The sequence below is a fragment of the Sceloporus occidentalis genome, unplaced genomic scaffold (assembly GCF_023333645.1).
Source record: "Sceloporus occidentalis isolate IW3139 unplaced genomic scaffold, rSceOcc1.0.p SCAF_4, whole genome shotgun sequence".
NCBI lineage: Eukaryota > Metazoa > Chordata > Lepidosauria > Squamata > Phrynosomatidae > Sceloporus > Sceloporus occidentalis.
In genome coordinates this window covers 94,751,367-94,768,667 of record NW_028316984.1, presented here as the reverse complement: position 1 = coordinate 94,768,667, position 17,301 = coordinate 94,751,367, and the positions used below count along the sequence as shown (strand labels likewise).

The 17,301-nt window shown below is 39.5% G+C and overlaps 1 protein-coding gene across 20 annotated transcripts in view; it reads right to left on the bottom strand.

The window, feature by feature from the left end:
• Positions 1–17,301, bottom strand: part of BRSK2 (BR serine/threonine kinase 2) — a 535,565-nt gene that overhangs the window by 29,083 nt on the left and 489,181 nt on the right. For 14 of the 20 annotated variants that reach the window (XM_089520942.1, XM_089520948.1, XM_089520947.1 and 11 more), the window contains 4 exons: positions 16,662–16,722; positions 12,637–13,249; positions 9,322–9,370; positions 1,847–1,970 (listed from right to left, as the gene is read on the bottom strand). In XM_089520942.1, coding sequence (XP_089377068.1) covers positions 1,847–1,970; positions 9,322–9,370; positions 12,637–13,249; positions 16,662–16,722 — 847 coding nt within the window. The remainder of the gene's footprint in view (positions 1–1,846; positions 1,971–9,321; positions 9,371–12,636; positions 13,250–16,661; positions 16,723–17,301) is intronic. The other 6 variants (XM_089520951.1, XM_089520953.1, XM_089520952.1 and 3 more) reach the window with 1 other exon arrangement.

Here is a 17,301-nt window from a genome sequence, read left to right as displayed (position 1 = left end):
TCGAACAGCCCTTACTGTCAGAAAGTTCCTCCTAATGTTGAGGTGGAATCTTTTTTCCTGTATGGAGTCAAAGGCTTTCATGGCCGGCATCCATAGTTTTTGTCAGGTTTTTGGGGGGCTATGTGGCCATGTTCTAGAAGAGTTTCTTCCTGACATTTTGCCAGCATTTGTGGCTGACATCTTCAGGGAATGCTTTCTTGGAAAGGAGTTGGGTATATATATACTGTGTGACCCTGAGAAGGCAGGGGTGATTTGCATGTGTCTTGTTCTGTTGCTAATGTCAGGCTCAGGCTGGGAGGGTCTGCAAAGGAGGATTAGTGTCTGCTTGATTGGTGCTCATTGTCTGCTGGGAAACCCCTGACCCTGGAAGATTTCTCATTTGCATCTGTTGAGTCTTCATCTTGCTATTTTTCAGGACTGGTAGCCAAACCTTGGCAGGTTACAGACTGCCCATCGGGGCCTCAGCGGCCAGAACGGCAGCTGCTGAGGCCCCGATCCGCCGCTTTTCAGGCTGTGGGGAAGCGGCAAAACGCCGCTTCCCCGCAGCCTGAAAAGGGGTATCCCTGGGGCTTCAAGTCCCAAGGACACCCCGCGGCAACGGGGAGGAGGAGAAAGGGGCTGCTTGGCCCCTTTCTCCTTTGGTCCGCTGGGCGCAGCTGTGTAAAGGCTGCGCCCAGCGGACCAAACCAGGAAGGAGCTCCGAAACTAGATGCCCTGGCGCGGAGCGAGGACGTCACTTCCGCGCCGCCCTCACCACCCTCCTATTTCCCACTTTCCACCTCACTGCCCCCCCGGATCCTTCCACTGCCCTCAGGGGGCACGCGTACCACCCACTTTGGGAATCACTGCTCTAAAATATAGCTTACACCACCAGGTATTCATTTGTGGTTTCCTATGCAAGAAATAGCCAGAGCTCACCCAGCTTAGCCTCCTAGGTTGGATGGGATCTTGTGCCTTTTGGGTATATAGGGAACTAACCCATGGTACTTTAAATTTCCTTTAAATAAAGAGTCAGATATCACACTATGCATGGCTAGTTCCAATTGATCCTCCTTCACTGCCATCATTATCAGCACTATTTTCATTCTTGAATAATTTAGGAAATTTAAACTACCACAGTTGTTACGGACCTAGCTCATAGTACTTTAAATTTCCTAAATTATTCCAGAATGAAAATAGTGCTGATAATGATGGCAATGAAGGCTGGATTAGTTGGAATTAGCCATGCAAATGTGATACATGAATAAAAACATGCAATGACTCCTGTATAATTTCCTCCCTCAAACTGGTCTGGATTCCCCACTGGTCCGAAGTAGCTTCTGTTGCTTAGATTCTGGCTTTTTAATGAAATGCACAATCGCACAATTAGGATTATAAAAAAAGGAAAGGAAAATTAATGAGCAATTGTTCTGACTGAAAAAATGAAACAGATAAGTAATTTTTCTCTTTATGAAGCAGGACCTAACAATTAAGGAATGCTATAGCTATACAAGTGAACAGGATAAATAATGCAAAAGGGCAGAAATTAAGAAGCCAAAGCTGCTTCAAAGGAGCAGGGGAAAAACAACATTAAATTGAAGAGCAAATAGGACTTTGCCTGAATCAGACTAATTTCAGAGTAAAATACAGAGGCATCTTGCATTGTAAGGGAATATTACTGGACTGCTAAGGGAATATAGTGTTTTATTAATATCACAGAGAACCAGTCCTTAACTCTACTTTCAATGCTGCACCAGTTTTAAAAAGCACTCTTGTGGAAGAAATCCAAATATCATTGGAAAAAGAGGATGAATAAGTATGTCAAATTTCACTTATTCCAGTGATCTCTACAATTTCAAGTACTTACCGAGAGGAATGCATGAACTATATCCGCTTTGATAGAACTCAGTGGTTTGTCCTTAATAACTACGAAGATCTGTTCTTCTTTCTCTAAGTTGATAAAGTTACCAAACCAGGATTTTTTGGCAAGTCTAATCCAATCAGGAAATGGAGAAGGAGAGAGAAAGAAACAGAAAGCAAAGAGAAAATTTAGAGGAGAGAAACATTAGACAACCAAGAGAAAATCACTGTAATCAGCCAACTAGATGAGCTACATGTTGATATAATTCATGGTGTCAAGGAGTCATATTTGCTCAGGTATAGAAAACATCCTTGTGATTCATGTGGCTTTACTACAACAGCATGGTACAGTCAGAAAGAGAAGACCAGGTACTGTTCAGTTGAATCTAGAAGAGAAAAGGCAGTAATTGATATAGCTGTGAAACAACTTCATATAGTTCAGCAACAACCTCAGTAAGGATGTTGGTAACTTCCTTTGTGTATGTCAAATTTGTATCAGCTTTCTCTAACATGGTACTGTCCAGATGTTTGGTACACTGCTCATATTGACTGGGGATGATGAGAGTTGAAGTCTCTCACATCTGAGTAACTCCAATGAGAAAAGCTGGTTTAAAGACACACCACATACAACAGCCCATGAACATTTGACCATTCTACAGGTTCTCCACACAAGTAGTAGAATTTGCTATTTGACACTCTAAAAATCCCATCTTTTACAGTGGTCACTGACAGTTTCATTGACAGTTCTTTACAATTATCTACCCATGTGGTTATTTAATCAACAATCGTATAACCCAAATAAAACTAGTCTCTCTTTAAAAGCATGATTTTTTTAAAAAAGGAAAAAGGGAAGCATTTATCCCTGTCAGCTTGTCTGACTAGCAAAGAAAAAGAAAACAGTCACAATTGCCTTAATCTTTCACTGTGTCTTTGTGAGAATGGGGCGAGAAAGCACAACTCTCTAAAATATTCATAAGCAGCTACTGCTCTCTATAAGCCAAAGATTAGCATGGGGAACAGTAAAGAGAAAAGGCCACTCATTTAAGCAGGTCGTTAAGACGCTTGGCCTAGAGCAGGAAAAGATATTACATGTTGAGTTGCTTGTGTCATTCCTGAACATATCACAATGACTCCATATGTCTTATATATTAAAAACCTTTGTTGATTAGATATTAATGCAGATATCCATCTTCTAATCAGTTTAATTTCTTTTGTCTTATATTAACCTTTATGTCCACTTCATATGTGATTTTTCCCCATAGAGACATGCAATTAATTAATTAAATTTATTTTTCCACTGTAGGTACACAACCTGCACAGTAAGTCATGTTGTTATATGCACAGTGCAAGAAGCACATGCCAACTTTCTTACATAACAACATACAAATTTTAACCGAAAAATTATTTTCTTTCAAAAATGCTGCCAACTAACTAAACCACAGAACTGGATTAGATTGAATTTTTCCTTATCTAATAAAGCTATTAAAGGGACGAGATTTAACTTTAAAATATTGAAGACCATTTCTTCAAAGTAAAAATTCTTGATTCCCCCCCCCCCCCCCCCCCAAGACAGAAAGGATATTTACATAACCATTGGGGCCGAAAATGGTGCTTCAATCTGAAAAAAGATTTCAGTTACAACTATAAAGTAGGTGTTTAAAGACTGAAATCCAAATTTTGTGAAAGAGAAGAAAAAGTACATAGTGTTTGCTAAATTTTATTTCTCAAATGACCTTCTAGAACAAAGGTTGCTGGAGTCAGGGATACACTGGAGCTTGTAACTGTTTGTAGCACAGGAATCTTGTGATGGTGCACAAACCAATACTTTTCTTTCTGCTTCTGTTATTATATCTCATTTAGATCTGCAAAGCAAGGAGGCACAGGAAATGCTGCTATTTAATTATGAAGAGAGACAAATTCTGAAGTTTTAAGTGAATAACCTATGGCCTAATTTCCACTATGGTTTAAACTGGGTTGTGATTCCAAATGATCTGGTTTAAGCCACCACGGTTCCCACTTAATTTGAATCGCTGAAGCTATTCGAAAAGGAGGGCCATGGTTTTTACCCATTTAACCAGCATCAAAAAAGATGCTGGTAAAATGGGGTGTTTTTTGGGCTGAATCGATTTATTTGGAAAGAAATTGATTCAGACCAAGTGGGAACCAGGCGGATTCGAATTGGGCACAATCAGGCACAAGGTAGCCTGAGGATACAGAGGAAGAGATTGTACTTTATCACCCAAAGGTAGGAAATGGATAGAAAAAAGTGACCTCAATAAACAGCAGAAGCATATGTGTATATGCACACATGTACTCTCCAGCTCCATGGGAAAGGTTCTTTAAGCAACTGGTAAGGAGAAAGACACACTGGAGAGAGTCCAATCCCTATCTAATACTGTAGACAATGGGAACTAAATTCCATGGAATTAAACAGAATTTTCTCACTTTTGATTTTTGCTAAAACATACTTTCAGGAGGGCGTACACAATCTAATTTGCTATTTGAGGCTCTAGCTTCTACAACAAGGAGTTTCTATGGGCCCCTATGGGCTCAGTTCTAAGTCAGAACCTTAGAGGACACATACATACAGCCCAATTCAACAAGTCTGATGATTCAGGACTTTGTTGAATTGAAGGCCTGCTGCAAATCAACATTGCTCCATCTTCTGGCACACATGGCATTTAAAAAAAAACAACAAACAGCAATATATATTTTGAGGATGATAGCAAATAGAAACTTTGAAATAAATGAAACAACTCTTGATTCCATTGGTTTGTGCTCAAAGGTAGGTATCTCAGAGCATTTCCCCCTGTGTCTATAATCTTACATATTAGGCTTCTTCAACTTGGTACCCTCCAGAAATGTTGAGACTACAAAATGTGTTTGCATTTTAAAAACATGACAAAAAATTGATTAACATACTGGCTTTTTATTGTAATTTCTGGATGCCCCATCTTTGGGTCTTAAAATGCCACATAAGAATATGGCCCTTGCCCCAAGAAAGTGAAAACACAGAAGCATATGAAATGATGAAGTTGACCAAGAAGTTTGGAGGGTCTTAGTTACAGGGTCTTCGTACAGATTTTTATCTTTGTTTCTTCTCCACCAGCAGATAAATATTAAGGTAGAGATTGTGCATTATGTCCTGAGGCAACTAGCCATTCTTTAAAAGCATTTGCATGTGACTAACTGTGTCTGAATGTAAAAGGGGGCACATATTTGAATAGAAGCAAAACAAAGAATCATTGCAAGTTGGAGGCAATCAAATGTACACTTGCAGTGACTCCTAATCCAGCAAATGATAAATGTGGAGAAGTCATCTTGGCTGGATTGGATATCCATTTTAACTGGATGCTTTGGAAAGAAAGTAATGCAATGATCTCAGAATATGTTAAGAGGATGGTATAGGAAGCAATACAAAATATTAGATTTGTTTGGTTATTAAATCCACATGATTATTATCAGATTGAAGAGAGGTATCATGCTCACTGGGCTTTCCTCTCTGGCTGTTCCAGAAGTTGTAGGACATGTTTGTAGAAAAGAAACTCCTCTACATGAGTAAGCTGTCTCCACTCAAAGATTTCGGTTCCCAGGGGAATATATGCACATAGATTTCCATTCTACAGATGTGCTCCTTCAGTGTGTAGAAGTTGGGGACTAGAGCTGGTGTGGATAAGACAGTAGGGACATACCAACAGCCACAGTTCTCTTTTCTTGCTCCATATAACCTCCCAGAAAAAGCTGTATGAACAAGTCTTAAAAATATGAGCATGTTTATAATGGAGTTGCCAGCTCATTATTAGTTAAGAATAAATACCTTTGTAATTTGGAGGACTGTAGATTTTTAAAATTCATTATGAAGTTATTCAGAAGTTTAAAAAGCAGATGGAGTCATGCTGCTTTACACCAGAAGGGGATGTGGGCCTATCAGTTTAACTTCTATTAAGTGATCTAGACTTGCCCACAAATAAAATGATACACATTACCTAGACATGTCAAGGTATAATATCCAGTCATCAGAACTGTTAAATGAATTAGATTCATTAAAAGATGCAGCAAAAGAAAAAGGAAATACATTTATATAACATATCAGTCATGGGGGTCAGTAAGTGTTCTCCTGCAGAAACAATACAAAACTCCAAAGAGACCACAGAGCGCTGAGGCCTTGATGGTTGAAATAAAAATGCAGTTCATTATTTTTTACAGCTTTTATTATGTTTACTGCAGGGTGCCATCCAATTGAACTCATTAATTCAGCAATTATATTGTAAAGGGGGAAAGAGCCTTAGGCCTTGAGTTGCATCCAAACTGCCTACTAAGGCAGCTTTACTTCCACCCAGCAGTTCTTAAAGGGAAAGTGAGTTGTGTGAATTTTTGGAGGGGAGTCAGCACACTCACAGGAGATCACAGACGTAAATCAGATAGAAGGGGGGAGGGTAGCCCACATATAGAGGAAAAAAGAGAAAGAAAGATCGTGGCAGAAAAAGAAGCAGAGAAAGAAAGAAAGAGAGAAAGAGGAAGGAAGGAAGGAAGGAAGGAAGGAAGGAAGGAAGGAAGGAAGGAAGGAAGGAAGTTAGGTGGGTGGGTGGGTGGGTGGGTGGGTGAGAGGGAGGGAACTCAAGATTCTTCTTAACTAATCTGACAAAAGTGGTCCATTTTATTTTCTGCTATTTCTTTTATGCTTCTGTCTGCAGCACCATCAACAATAAAGGTAACATATTTATTTTGAAACATTTATATCCTGCCTGTTCTCTGAGCACGTTCTAGACAGCTTTCATCTCAGATTAGGAGACCTCCTGGGTCCAATCAAATGCCAGATCATTTCAGTCACCAGGTTAGTGGGGACCAGAGAGGTAACAAAAGAAGCTGTGCAAACAACAGAAAATGTAAATGTCCACTGTGCTCTTCTTGTGCTTTGAAAGAGAGTTTTTAGAGAACTGCTCTCAATAAGGTATTTTTTAAAAGCATTTAGACATGTGTAATTTTACAGGTACCTTTTCATTAGATGTACTTTGGTTCCATTTTATGGTGGAAATAACTGAAATAAAGGTCATCTATATGTCCTGATGCTATTTTATTTGCTCTTCCAAGCAGTAGCTCTTTTGAAAGGCTACAGCACCTTCTATTCCTACACTCTTTATAGTATGGATTACACTGTGTTGAGTGATAACCAACAGGACATTGTTCTAGAACAGGCTCAAAAGAAAAAGTGGCATTTTGCTGTGAACAATGTAAGGATGCTTTACATTTCAAAGCTAGTTGCCCCACATATTCCAAAGAGAGGCACAAGATCTGGGACCCTTCCACATAGCACAATGATCTCTCAGCAGCATCCGATACCAATAATCATGTATCCTTTTGGGCTGTCTTGATGATAGGGGACTTTTTGAAATATTAGGTATAGATCTACTGTTTATATCTTGGGGGCACTCTTGGACCCAGCATCTGGAAGGCCAGGTGGTTGTGCTAGCCAAGCATACCCTTGTGTAGTTTTGTTTGGTGTGTCAGCCATGCCCTTTTCTTAGTTAGCTCCCAATTGCACTACTGTAATGTTCTCCATGTGGATCTGAAAAGAGTGTGGAAGCTACAATTAATGCATGTGTGTGTTTTAGAGAACACGTAACACCAGTCTTGCAAGAACTGCTCTTTGATTCTGAGCAAAATTCAAGGTGCTAGTTTTGACCTGCAAAGTCCTAAATGGTTGCAGCCAAGATACCTGAAAAACCACCTTCTCCCATAGGAACCTGCCCAAACTTTGAGATCCTCAGTGGTGTCCTATTGTGTGTCCTGACACCCCACAAGGCTAGATTAGTGTGTACATGATGTTTATCACACTGGGGTTAAAACGTTCCCCAGTGCGTTCTAACGTGCACACACATTTCAAAGCGTTCCCAGAAATGGCGCCCTCTGGAACTCCATGGGAACACGATGGGAATGCCCGGCGGCGACTGCGGCGTTCCGCTGTGCGGAAAAATAGCGTTCTGGGCCCCATCAGGTTCCCATCATGTGCACGTTAGAATGCACCGGGGAACGTTTTAACCCTGATGCAATAAACTACCATGTGACAGAATGTCTCTGCAACAAAACCCTGACACTGAAATTCCCTGCCAAAGGAAGTTAGAATGTTTCTATCTCTTCCGACTTTCCTGAGGGCAGCTAAAATGATGATGTTTTGCATGGCCTTTGGTCCTTGAAAATTTTCTGCTGTTTCAATTGACTGGTTTTAAATGATTTTAAGGATGTGAAATTGAAGGCTTTCACGGTCGGCATCCGTAGTTTTTGTGGGTTTTTCAGGCTATGAGGCCATGTTCTAGAAAAGTTTATTCCCGACGTTTTACCAGCAGCTTTGGCTGGCATCTTCTGAGAAATTTAAAGATGTATTTTAGATTGTTCTGAAGGTATTTCCATCTATGAATCTAATGTTTATTTCATGGAGAAGAGTCCTACAGCTACCACAGACTGCTAAAATGGAAAAGTAAATGGGTCCTAGAGAAAATGAAGCCTGAACTCTCCCTAGAAGCCAAGATGACTAAACTTGTTGTATTTTGAACCTATTATGAGAAGATAGGACTCGCTAGGAAAGACAATAATGCTTGGCAAGGCAGAAGGCAGCAGGAAAAGAGGAAGTCCCCATTACAGTTGGCTAGACTGAATCAAAGAAGTCATGGTCCTAAGTCTGTAAGATCTCATTTGATGTAGGGGGACTTAGAGGTTTCTCATTCATAGGGTCACCCTAAGTGGAAGCTGATATGATGGCAGTTAACAATACATTTAATGTTTTGAATGTTTTTATTAGTTTTTGCATTGCTTCTAAGGCCCTGGTGAACCAAGGGCTGATACATAAATATTTTAAATAAATAAATATACACTTGAAATAAAAAAGTTTGTATTTTTATGAATATTTGACTAACACCTCTTTTAAGAATCAGAAATGATGTTTTTTATCTTAATCAGACACATCAGAGATCATTTGTTTCCCTGAACTACTGCAGCTAATTCACTGAAAGGCATTGTTTCTATAAACTGTTTTACTAAACTGAGGCTCTCATACTTTGGCCGTATCATGAGAAGACATAACTCACAGGAAAAGATGATAATGTTTGGTAAAATTAGGGGAAGTAGGAAAAAAGGAAGACAACAGATGGATAGACTCAATAAGGGAAGCAACAGCCCTGAATCTGCAAGACCTGAGCAAGGGTGTTGAGAATAGGGTGACTTGGAGGTCTCTCATTCATAGGGTAACTGTAAGTTGAAGTTGACTTGAAGGCAGCTAACATCAACAAATTTGTTTGGCATAACAATATCTCTGTTAGTACAATTAGATGCTTCAATACCCTGTCCATAACATGGTATAATCTGGGTGATATAAAATCAGTTATTAAAAAAGGCTGGGTATAGAATATCTTTCTCCTCTCTGACAGTATGTTAAACATGAAAGAGCCTAATTGGTAATTTTATTAACGCATATCATGAAATACTTACTCTGGGGAAGATTCTGGAGTTAAATTGGACATCTCTTCTGGCGTAGGTACTGTATATGTAAACACAGACAAACAGAAAAAAGGGAGAAGAAGAGGGAAGGGAGAAAATAAAGCCTCTTTTATTCCTCTTCACGTTCAGTATAATGAAATGTGGGATCATAATTCATTATGCATATATCTCAAGTACATCACACTTGTTTTAATTTGTAATTGCTTGTCTTACCCCTCAGTCTGTACTGATCCTGTATTCATATGTGAATGATATGAGTACTTATATAATGAAATATTATAGTAGGACTAAGCTCTTAGAGCATCTTATAGGCTTATCATTATGCTGCGTCTACCTATCTAGATCTACCACCTTACCCACTTAGTAATGGTGATATTAATATATAATTTAAAATGTACCATTGTTGGACCACTAAAACATCATTAAAAAGTTGTTAAAATAGTGATGCCAGTGCTGTAACATTTCGAAATCTAATATTTAGTACATGCACATTTAGCCTGCAGCAGCCTGATTACTTGGAAAATCTGAAAATTAGATATTTTTACCCCTCTCCCTTGAAACAGAGAATATGATGTTTGCCTCATATTAGCAGTTTGTATTCCAGCACAGAAGAAGCAATTGTACAAATGAGATGGAATGCTGCTCTTTGGGAATTTTCTGGCCATGTACTTTAACCAGTTTTGAATCAGGAAATGGATTTCCAATTATAGTTTATCAATTTATTACGAACAATAGAAAACAACAAATAGCACCTTTTGTAAGTTTTCTTAAACTGAAAACATATTGTATGTCTTTCTATAGCCTTTTCCCTTGGGGGAAAAACAATCTTGGATTAGGGGGAAAAAATCCAGATTGATGTGTCAGTCTGCTATAGGCAGCCCTCTCCCTGGAACCAAATGGATTTCAGATCATGACTTGCCTTGACTTGAAAGGAAGTTCAGCCTTAAAGTACTTAGTGTATTTCATGAATATGGATAAATATCATTTTTGCCTGTTACTTAAATACAGTGGTGACATAACTGAAAAGATTGTTGGGCTGTTGTAGGAAGACATTTCTTGATATTCACACATAAAACATCTCAGTTAAAACTGAGTTGTGATAATTTTACAAAAACTTCAGTTAAAAGTGGATTGAAGACATGATTCCTTATATTGTTGGACTCTTGGATGAGCAGTTTCCATCAGGAACTTGAATCAGTTATCTTTGATGAACAGAGGGATAGATGCTGATAAACCCATACTTATATTACTGCATAGGACAAAGTTATAGCACTTGCTGGTAAATGCCCAAGGTGTGTAAGTGTGTATGGATACAATCAGTCTGAAGGCACAGTCTATATAGTTCAATTCCTCCATGGAGGGTATATAAATCTTTGGTCCTTCTGGACCATACAGAACCTTAATTTGCTTACTTCCCTGTCTCTCTCTGTACCTGTTTCTATGAACTGTGAATGCTAAGAAGCTTTGGTGATGGTATCTGTCCCTTAGATAAGAAATGACCATCACCACATCTATGTATTCCCACACTTATGCCTCAGAAAGAATATAGACTGTTGCATGTAATGTATAGTAGTGAACATTGCTTCCTGCTTTATTCATCAAAGTCCATAGACACAATCCTTCTCTTCTAATACTATATTTTGGCTGAGTAAAAGCAGAGTGAAGGTCTGTAGGTAGGTGGAAATATACTTGGAAAAAAGGAAGCAAAAGAGAAAGAATCTGCTGGAATGCATAGCAAATGTTAGAGCATAGTGAGAATGTCTGTTCCATAATTTTGGTTCTTCTAGACTAACAGCCATCTGGAATCCTTCATAAATCCTAGTCATCCTATCAATAAATTAAAAGCATTCTTTTTTTCAAAACATAAGTGCATTGTCTGCCTTCATCTTGATTACAATGTAGGGGATTTTTTTTTCCTCCCAAGGAAAAGAAAACTGATGCCATAAAATAATTTGATGCAGCCCATTTTTGCCTAAGTGTTTTTCTGTCTTTCTAAAAGCCATGCCTCAGGTGAACCTGAAGACATCTTTATTTTTTTAAAAAAATAGGCATGTGCTCAGGGCAGAAAGAAGCAAAATTAATGAAGGTAGATGTACTGACTCTTCTTCGACATAACATATATCTTTGAATTGGCAAACATAGGACCTGAGGGTCTCATACAACAAGAAGTGGCATCATTGGCCAGGTGTTGGGTGTTTGGACTACACCAGCTGACACTCCAGAAAAGAGGTAACACCTAGTGGGGCCCTCCTGCTGCAGTGACAAAGGGACGGGCATGTTCCTCATGTCTTTGCTGCCAGCCCAGCTCTCATCCTGGGAGGGTGGCAACAAGGGTGACAGAAGGGCAAGCGCACCCCTTGTGTCTTCGCCAGTGGCCTAGCTCTCACCCTGAGGAGGAAGCTGAGGCTGGGGAGGGACCCAGGCCAATGGTGAGGCCCTCAGGGGAGAGTAGCAGGAGGGGAGGACAGGGCAGGCCTTCCCTCTTGGCAGCCCCCCTCTCCGCACTGAGTATCACCAAGCCTGTTGATGCCACTGACAAGTATTGCAATAGAATGCAATGACTGAATACAGTGGATAGTACTGGTCAGAAACAAGAGTGGAATCTCTAGACTAGACCATAATGGAGGTGCAAGTGCTGAATTCATGATGAAGGCTACAGAACAGAGACAGTAAGTGGTGCAGCTAGCATCTCTACATATGTAACCTTGAAATCAAAATTAGCTTTTTGAGCTTGCTTTATTATTCTTTGGGTAGCATACTGGGAACTAAAAGAAATATGATATGACTGAAGACTTTGTTTTTAAAGACCCATACAAAGAACGAGTTTAAGGTACAACTTCTATATAATGCCATTTGGATGCTCTTTTCCATTAAGACAACAGTGTTTTGCAGTTCATGTGTCCAACCTTTAGACTATGTGGCAGGAGATATATTCCTAACATCCTTCTGCTTCATTCAAACTAGCTTTTAGCAGTATCCCTCTTCTGTCATGTATCGTAATAGCACAGTTGATTGCAAAAGCCTAACATTTTTTTCCTCCTGAAAAAAGAGTTAAAGTTGATTTCCCAATTTCAGGGACAGAAAATAAATATTTGGAAAGTGTGTGTGTATAATTAGTGGCACTATCAGAATTGGCATTGATTGTTTGAATAGCAAGGGTAGGAACAGAAGTAAATAGTGACACAGAGACTTCCAGATTTCCTTCCAGTACTTTCTCTCTTTGCTATCTACTTATCAAGTGTTCTCTGTACTAGGATTTTACTTGTTCAACTTAAATTGCTATGTTTGAGGAGCAGACAGGTGTACCTTGCAATTTCCGGCGGTGGAAGCGAGGAGATCCCAGGAAGCTGTTCTTGATTGAGTTGAGCCGTGTTCTCCAAGGCATTCCTCCAATGCTGGGACTGGATGGTGGCGTAGGGTTGGGTGTGCCTGCTGGGCTCTCCTTTGGCGTATGGACAGGTGTCCCCTTGGGGGTAGGGAGGGGACTGCCCCTTGGAGAGGGGTGAGGGGTGACCTGTATGATGGGGATAGATTTGGTGCTTGGGTCAGTACTAGAAGGGAGCAATCTAACAGGAGACAGAGGGTTGGTTTGCACCGCAGGAACAGCCAGCTGTGGGCTAAACCCAGGAACAGGTGGGCGGCCCTGAGTGTTTTGTGCCGGGGCATTTTGGGGAGCAGGGGCAATAGCATTGCCAGATGGGAGTGGATTGGATTTGGTAGACTGGAGTGGTTTTTCAGCCAATTTACTCTTGGATGGTAAAGTCTGTGTCTTTGGATTAGGTTGAAGTGCTGGCTTTGGTTGCAGAACATGTCCGGGCCTGGAAGCATTCCTACACGTATCGGAGTCCAGGGAGACTTGGGGGCGGGAGGTGAAAGGGAGGTCAGGAGTCTGAGGGGGGATGAAAAATTTTCTGATAGGCTACAAGATACACACACAGAGAGTATCCATGCACATCAAGAAAAGCAAAACGCACACACACATACACACAAAGTGGGTGAACAGAGAAATAAAGCCCATTTGAGTTGCAGTGGTGTGCCACATCACAAAGAGGTGCAAGATATGGAGGTGAGGGTGAAGGGGTAGGGTTAGGAGATTGCAAAGAAACAAAAAACAAACACAGACACAAAAACAAAAAAAACATGCAGTTAGCCGGGAACACAGCATAATCAACAGCAGCAGCAGCAGTGGTGGCAGTGAAAACCAACAGTTTTCTAACAAGCCTCATTGTTTTAACCAACCATGTGTCAGCAAAGAAAAACCACAGAGCAAAAGTAACATGAAGGAAAAGAAAAGAAAAAGAACAAGGTGGGCAAGGGAGGGGAAGCTGTAAGAGAGAGCCACATCCCTGAGTTGTTCTGACTGTCTCACAGAGAGCAAAGAACAAGGCTGAAGGGAGTTGAGGAAGGGGAAGGCGTCACCATTCAAGTCGCAGTGAAAACCAACATGTTAGCATGTAGGCTGAGCTTGCCCACTCCCCATTCAAAATGGCTACAATCAAACGCAGCAAAGAAATGCAAATCAAAACAATATGTGTGCAGCAGGTGATGACAGAGACACACACTTTAATACTTAAGTCAATTCTCTCCATCACTTTCAAAGTATTACCAGATGGTAGCATGGACTGTTTGTTGTGTGTTTGTGTGTGTGAAAGAGAAGTAGAATGAGTGACAGAACAGACAATAGGGGGCTGTATCAGTTCATCCCTCTTCTTCCCCTGGCTGTCCATCCAGAGATACCCAGTTTTCTCTGCCAGGCTTTAAAAAATGAGATCTTACAAAAACATGGAACAATGGCCAATTTGGGGTTTAATAGTAAATCCCAAGAAGGGTCATCCAAACAAGTTTGCTTTGCAAATTCCCCCTACTACCCTTACGTCTTCAGTCACTGGATAGTCAAACAACCTGATTCTGTTGTTTACATCTTTTAAATCATGGCTTAATGTTATTATACTGCCCCAGAATCCCATTCTAGGGTTGATCAAGGGTAATTAAAAACACAAACTAAAATAAACAATTCACAATCTATCATAAACCAAGTGAGAAAAGGAGATCATGTCTTTTTTTTTAAAAAAAGCTAGACAGGTTTAGTGATAAGAACATTTCAAGAAAGAAACTTGCAAACAGGAGTCAAACTAAATTAGAAAGAAAAACAATATTGTTTGGAAAGATACTGTTAGACTGATTCTAAAAACTGAACTAAGTAATGTCTTTTCATAAAGTTAAAAATTGCATAGATTGGAAAAATCATACCAATAAAACTGTATTTGGTCTTCATTGTGAAAGTCATCAAAGAATGTACAGCAATTTTCTTTTGCTTGTGCATGTGTGTATGTGTAATTTATATATGGCCTTTCTCCGTGTACAGAATGCACATAAAACCAAATATTTATCTTCTTATATAGCAGTTACATTAAATTATATTAAATTCTGGTTTTAATGTATTAAAATTATACTTCATTCTGCTTTTAGCCTTCTGTATAATAATGGGACACTACTACTGGTTTTAGTGCCTTTACTAAGAGCAGATAATGTCTTAAATGACCAAGTATCTGACATTTTGGCAACACAGGATCAAACTAGTTGTGAAGTTAATTTTTTTTCTTTGAAGTTTGTTCCTTGAAATTTGTTCCTTCATGATTGGTTTTTAACTGTTAATAGTCACCATGTGGAGGGCCACAGGAAGGAAGTCTATGGCTGCATCCTCATTACAGAAAAAAATTGGTTTGATACCACTTTAACTGCCATGGCTCAATGCTATGGAATTCTGGGAACTATAGTTTCTTGTAACAGAATTCCAGAATTGAGCCATGGCAGTTAAAATGGTGTCAAACTGGATTATTTCTGCAGTGTGGATGCAGCCTATGATAGCGTACCTTGCAGATGGTGGAAGGAAGAAGATTTTGTCAGGCCTATGGCAGCACAAAAAGGGGCAGCACTTTCTACAATCCTGATAATACTTTATGCCATACAGTGGCCATTAGCAGTTTTAAAGAAACATAATTCTTCAAGAGGTGAGTTTAGTAACACATCTACTTTGGCCTGTACAAAAGCAAAATTCATGTTCAGATACGGTAACATGTTCTGATATGGTAATATTTCCAAGTATTTCTGAAGATTATTCTTGGCTTTATTAATTATTTTTATCACTTGCTTAATTCTAATTTATAGCTCAGATTTCCTACCACTGCTGATCCATTGAGAAGTTACAGCTTAACAGAACCCCTTGCTTATGTTTGTTTCTTCCCTGCTCCTAAATAATAATAAATCATATTGCTAAGGAACAGAAGAGGTATGTCAGATACAGTCTTAGATAAGATCTGCAAATCTTGACCAAAACTCTGCCTGATGTATCCAAATTAAGACCAACATGGTTGTACTTGGGGATGAAGAGTACAAATCAAAGTCCACAGAGAACTGGGCTACTGCACAGAAACCAAAGAAAACAGGCACAATTATGCCAAACACATTCATGTTAAAGAAGCTTTAATTGTGTTTTCACTGAGTGGCAAGTGAATTTGCTCTTGTGCTAGAGGCTGGAAATAAAATGATGAGCTCCTTTAGTTGTTTCACACTGTGTCAGGGTCCATAGTGGACACAGTGGGGTGTCAAAAAGGTGATTAACTTGCAGATTCTAGTCAGGTTAGAAGCAAACCACATGCAAACGTTGAACTTGTCACTAAAAGTGGCATGAAATGTCTCTTTTAGAGACTTTGTAAGACAGTAAAAGACTGAAACTGTCTGTTAAGTGGGGAAAAGGCAAGCAAGGGTGAGATTATTTGCTTGTCAATCAGAATCTATGCCACATGACCAACCCCAGACACCCTGCTCTCCCTTGGGCTGCACAATTTTTTTACTACTCCTGCACGATTCCCTTTTTGTGCTTTATACCCAAGGGCCTTCTTTATCTATAGTGGATCATCCTAATCCAATTTTGTATGATTTCTCTGTTGATTAGAGTTCACTGTTTCTCAAGCATTGTTCAGATCTATTATTTGTTCCCACAGTATCTCTAGTTTTTATGGTTCACTGCTTCGCCATGGGTTTATAATAAGCAGCAGATGTTCTTATCATTATACTATAAATTCTCCAACAGGATCTTGCATGTTGTCACTATGTTAGGTAAATGATGCTTTAGGCAATGAGAGTATCACAGATCCAAGAGGGACTCTATACCAATACTTATGAACAGTACAGTGAATTTCAGAAAGTAACTCCCTTATCACACCCTGACTGACAAAATCATCAATCAGATCATGGAAAGAAATAATAGATGTCACCTAGTTCACTTGAGAAAGAGGTTGGGATTCTAATCTTCAAGTAATCCTACTTACCCTTGGACTGCTGAGGGGGCTGGTGGATAGACCAGATGAAGCTCCACTGATTGAACGAGACCTGAGTGAACACAACAGAAAGACAACATTCTGAGAAACTGCTGTCAAAGATGCATTCTAGAGTACGAATCACCACCACAAGCAATCTGTATATGACGTTTCTGTTCATATTTCTACTAAAAAAAATCCTACAGGGCTGACTTCTGTTTTTCAAATAATATGTGAATATGGAACAACCCATTCTTTTGTTTGTCTGTGTTTCATTCTTTATGAGATCAGTTATTTCTGTGCATGTCTGGAAATGCCATCTTTATACAATTTACCCCACAGCAAACATCATTAAAGGGGATTTGATCTCTGTATTAAGGCTCAGATAAAGTCAGGAAAGTGTAAATTCTGGAAGACACTGCCTTCATTTGTCACATATCAGGCTAGCAAGTTACCTCTATGAATTACTTATGATGCTGAGTATATATCATTGTTTTGAAACCAAATATATCTCTTTGTGACCTTCCTTTTTGAATCATCACACCTTTCCTGCACTTACAAAGGAGGAATTTTATAAGAAACCATTGGCATCCCCATATATTGGTTGTATCTGTTATCAAAATGGCTGTATCCATTTTGATGGATTATGCTT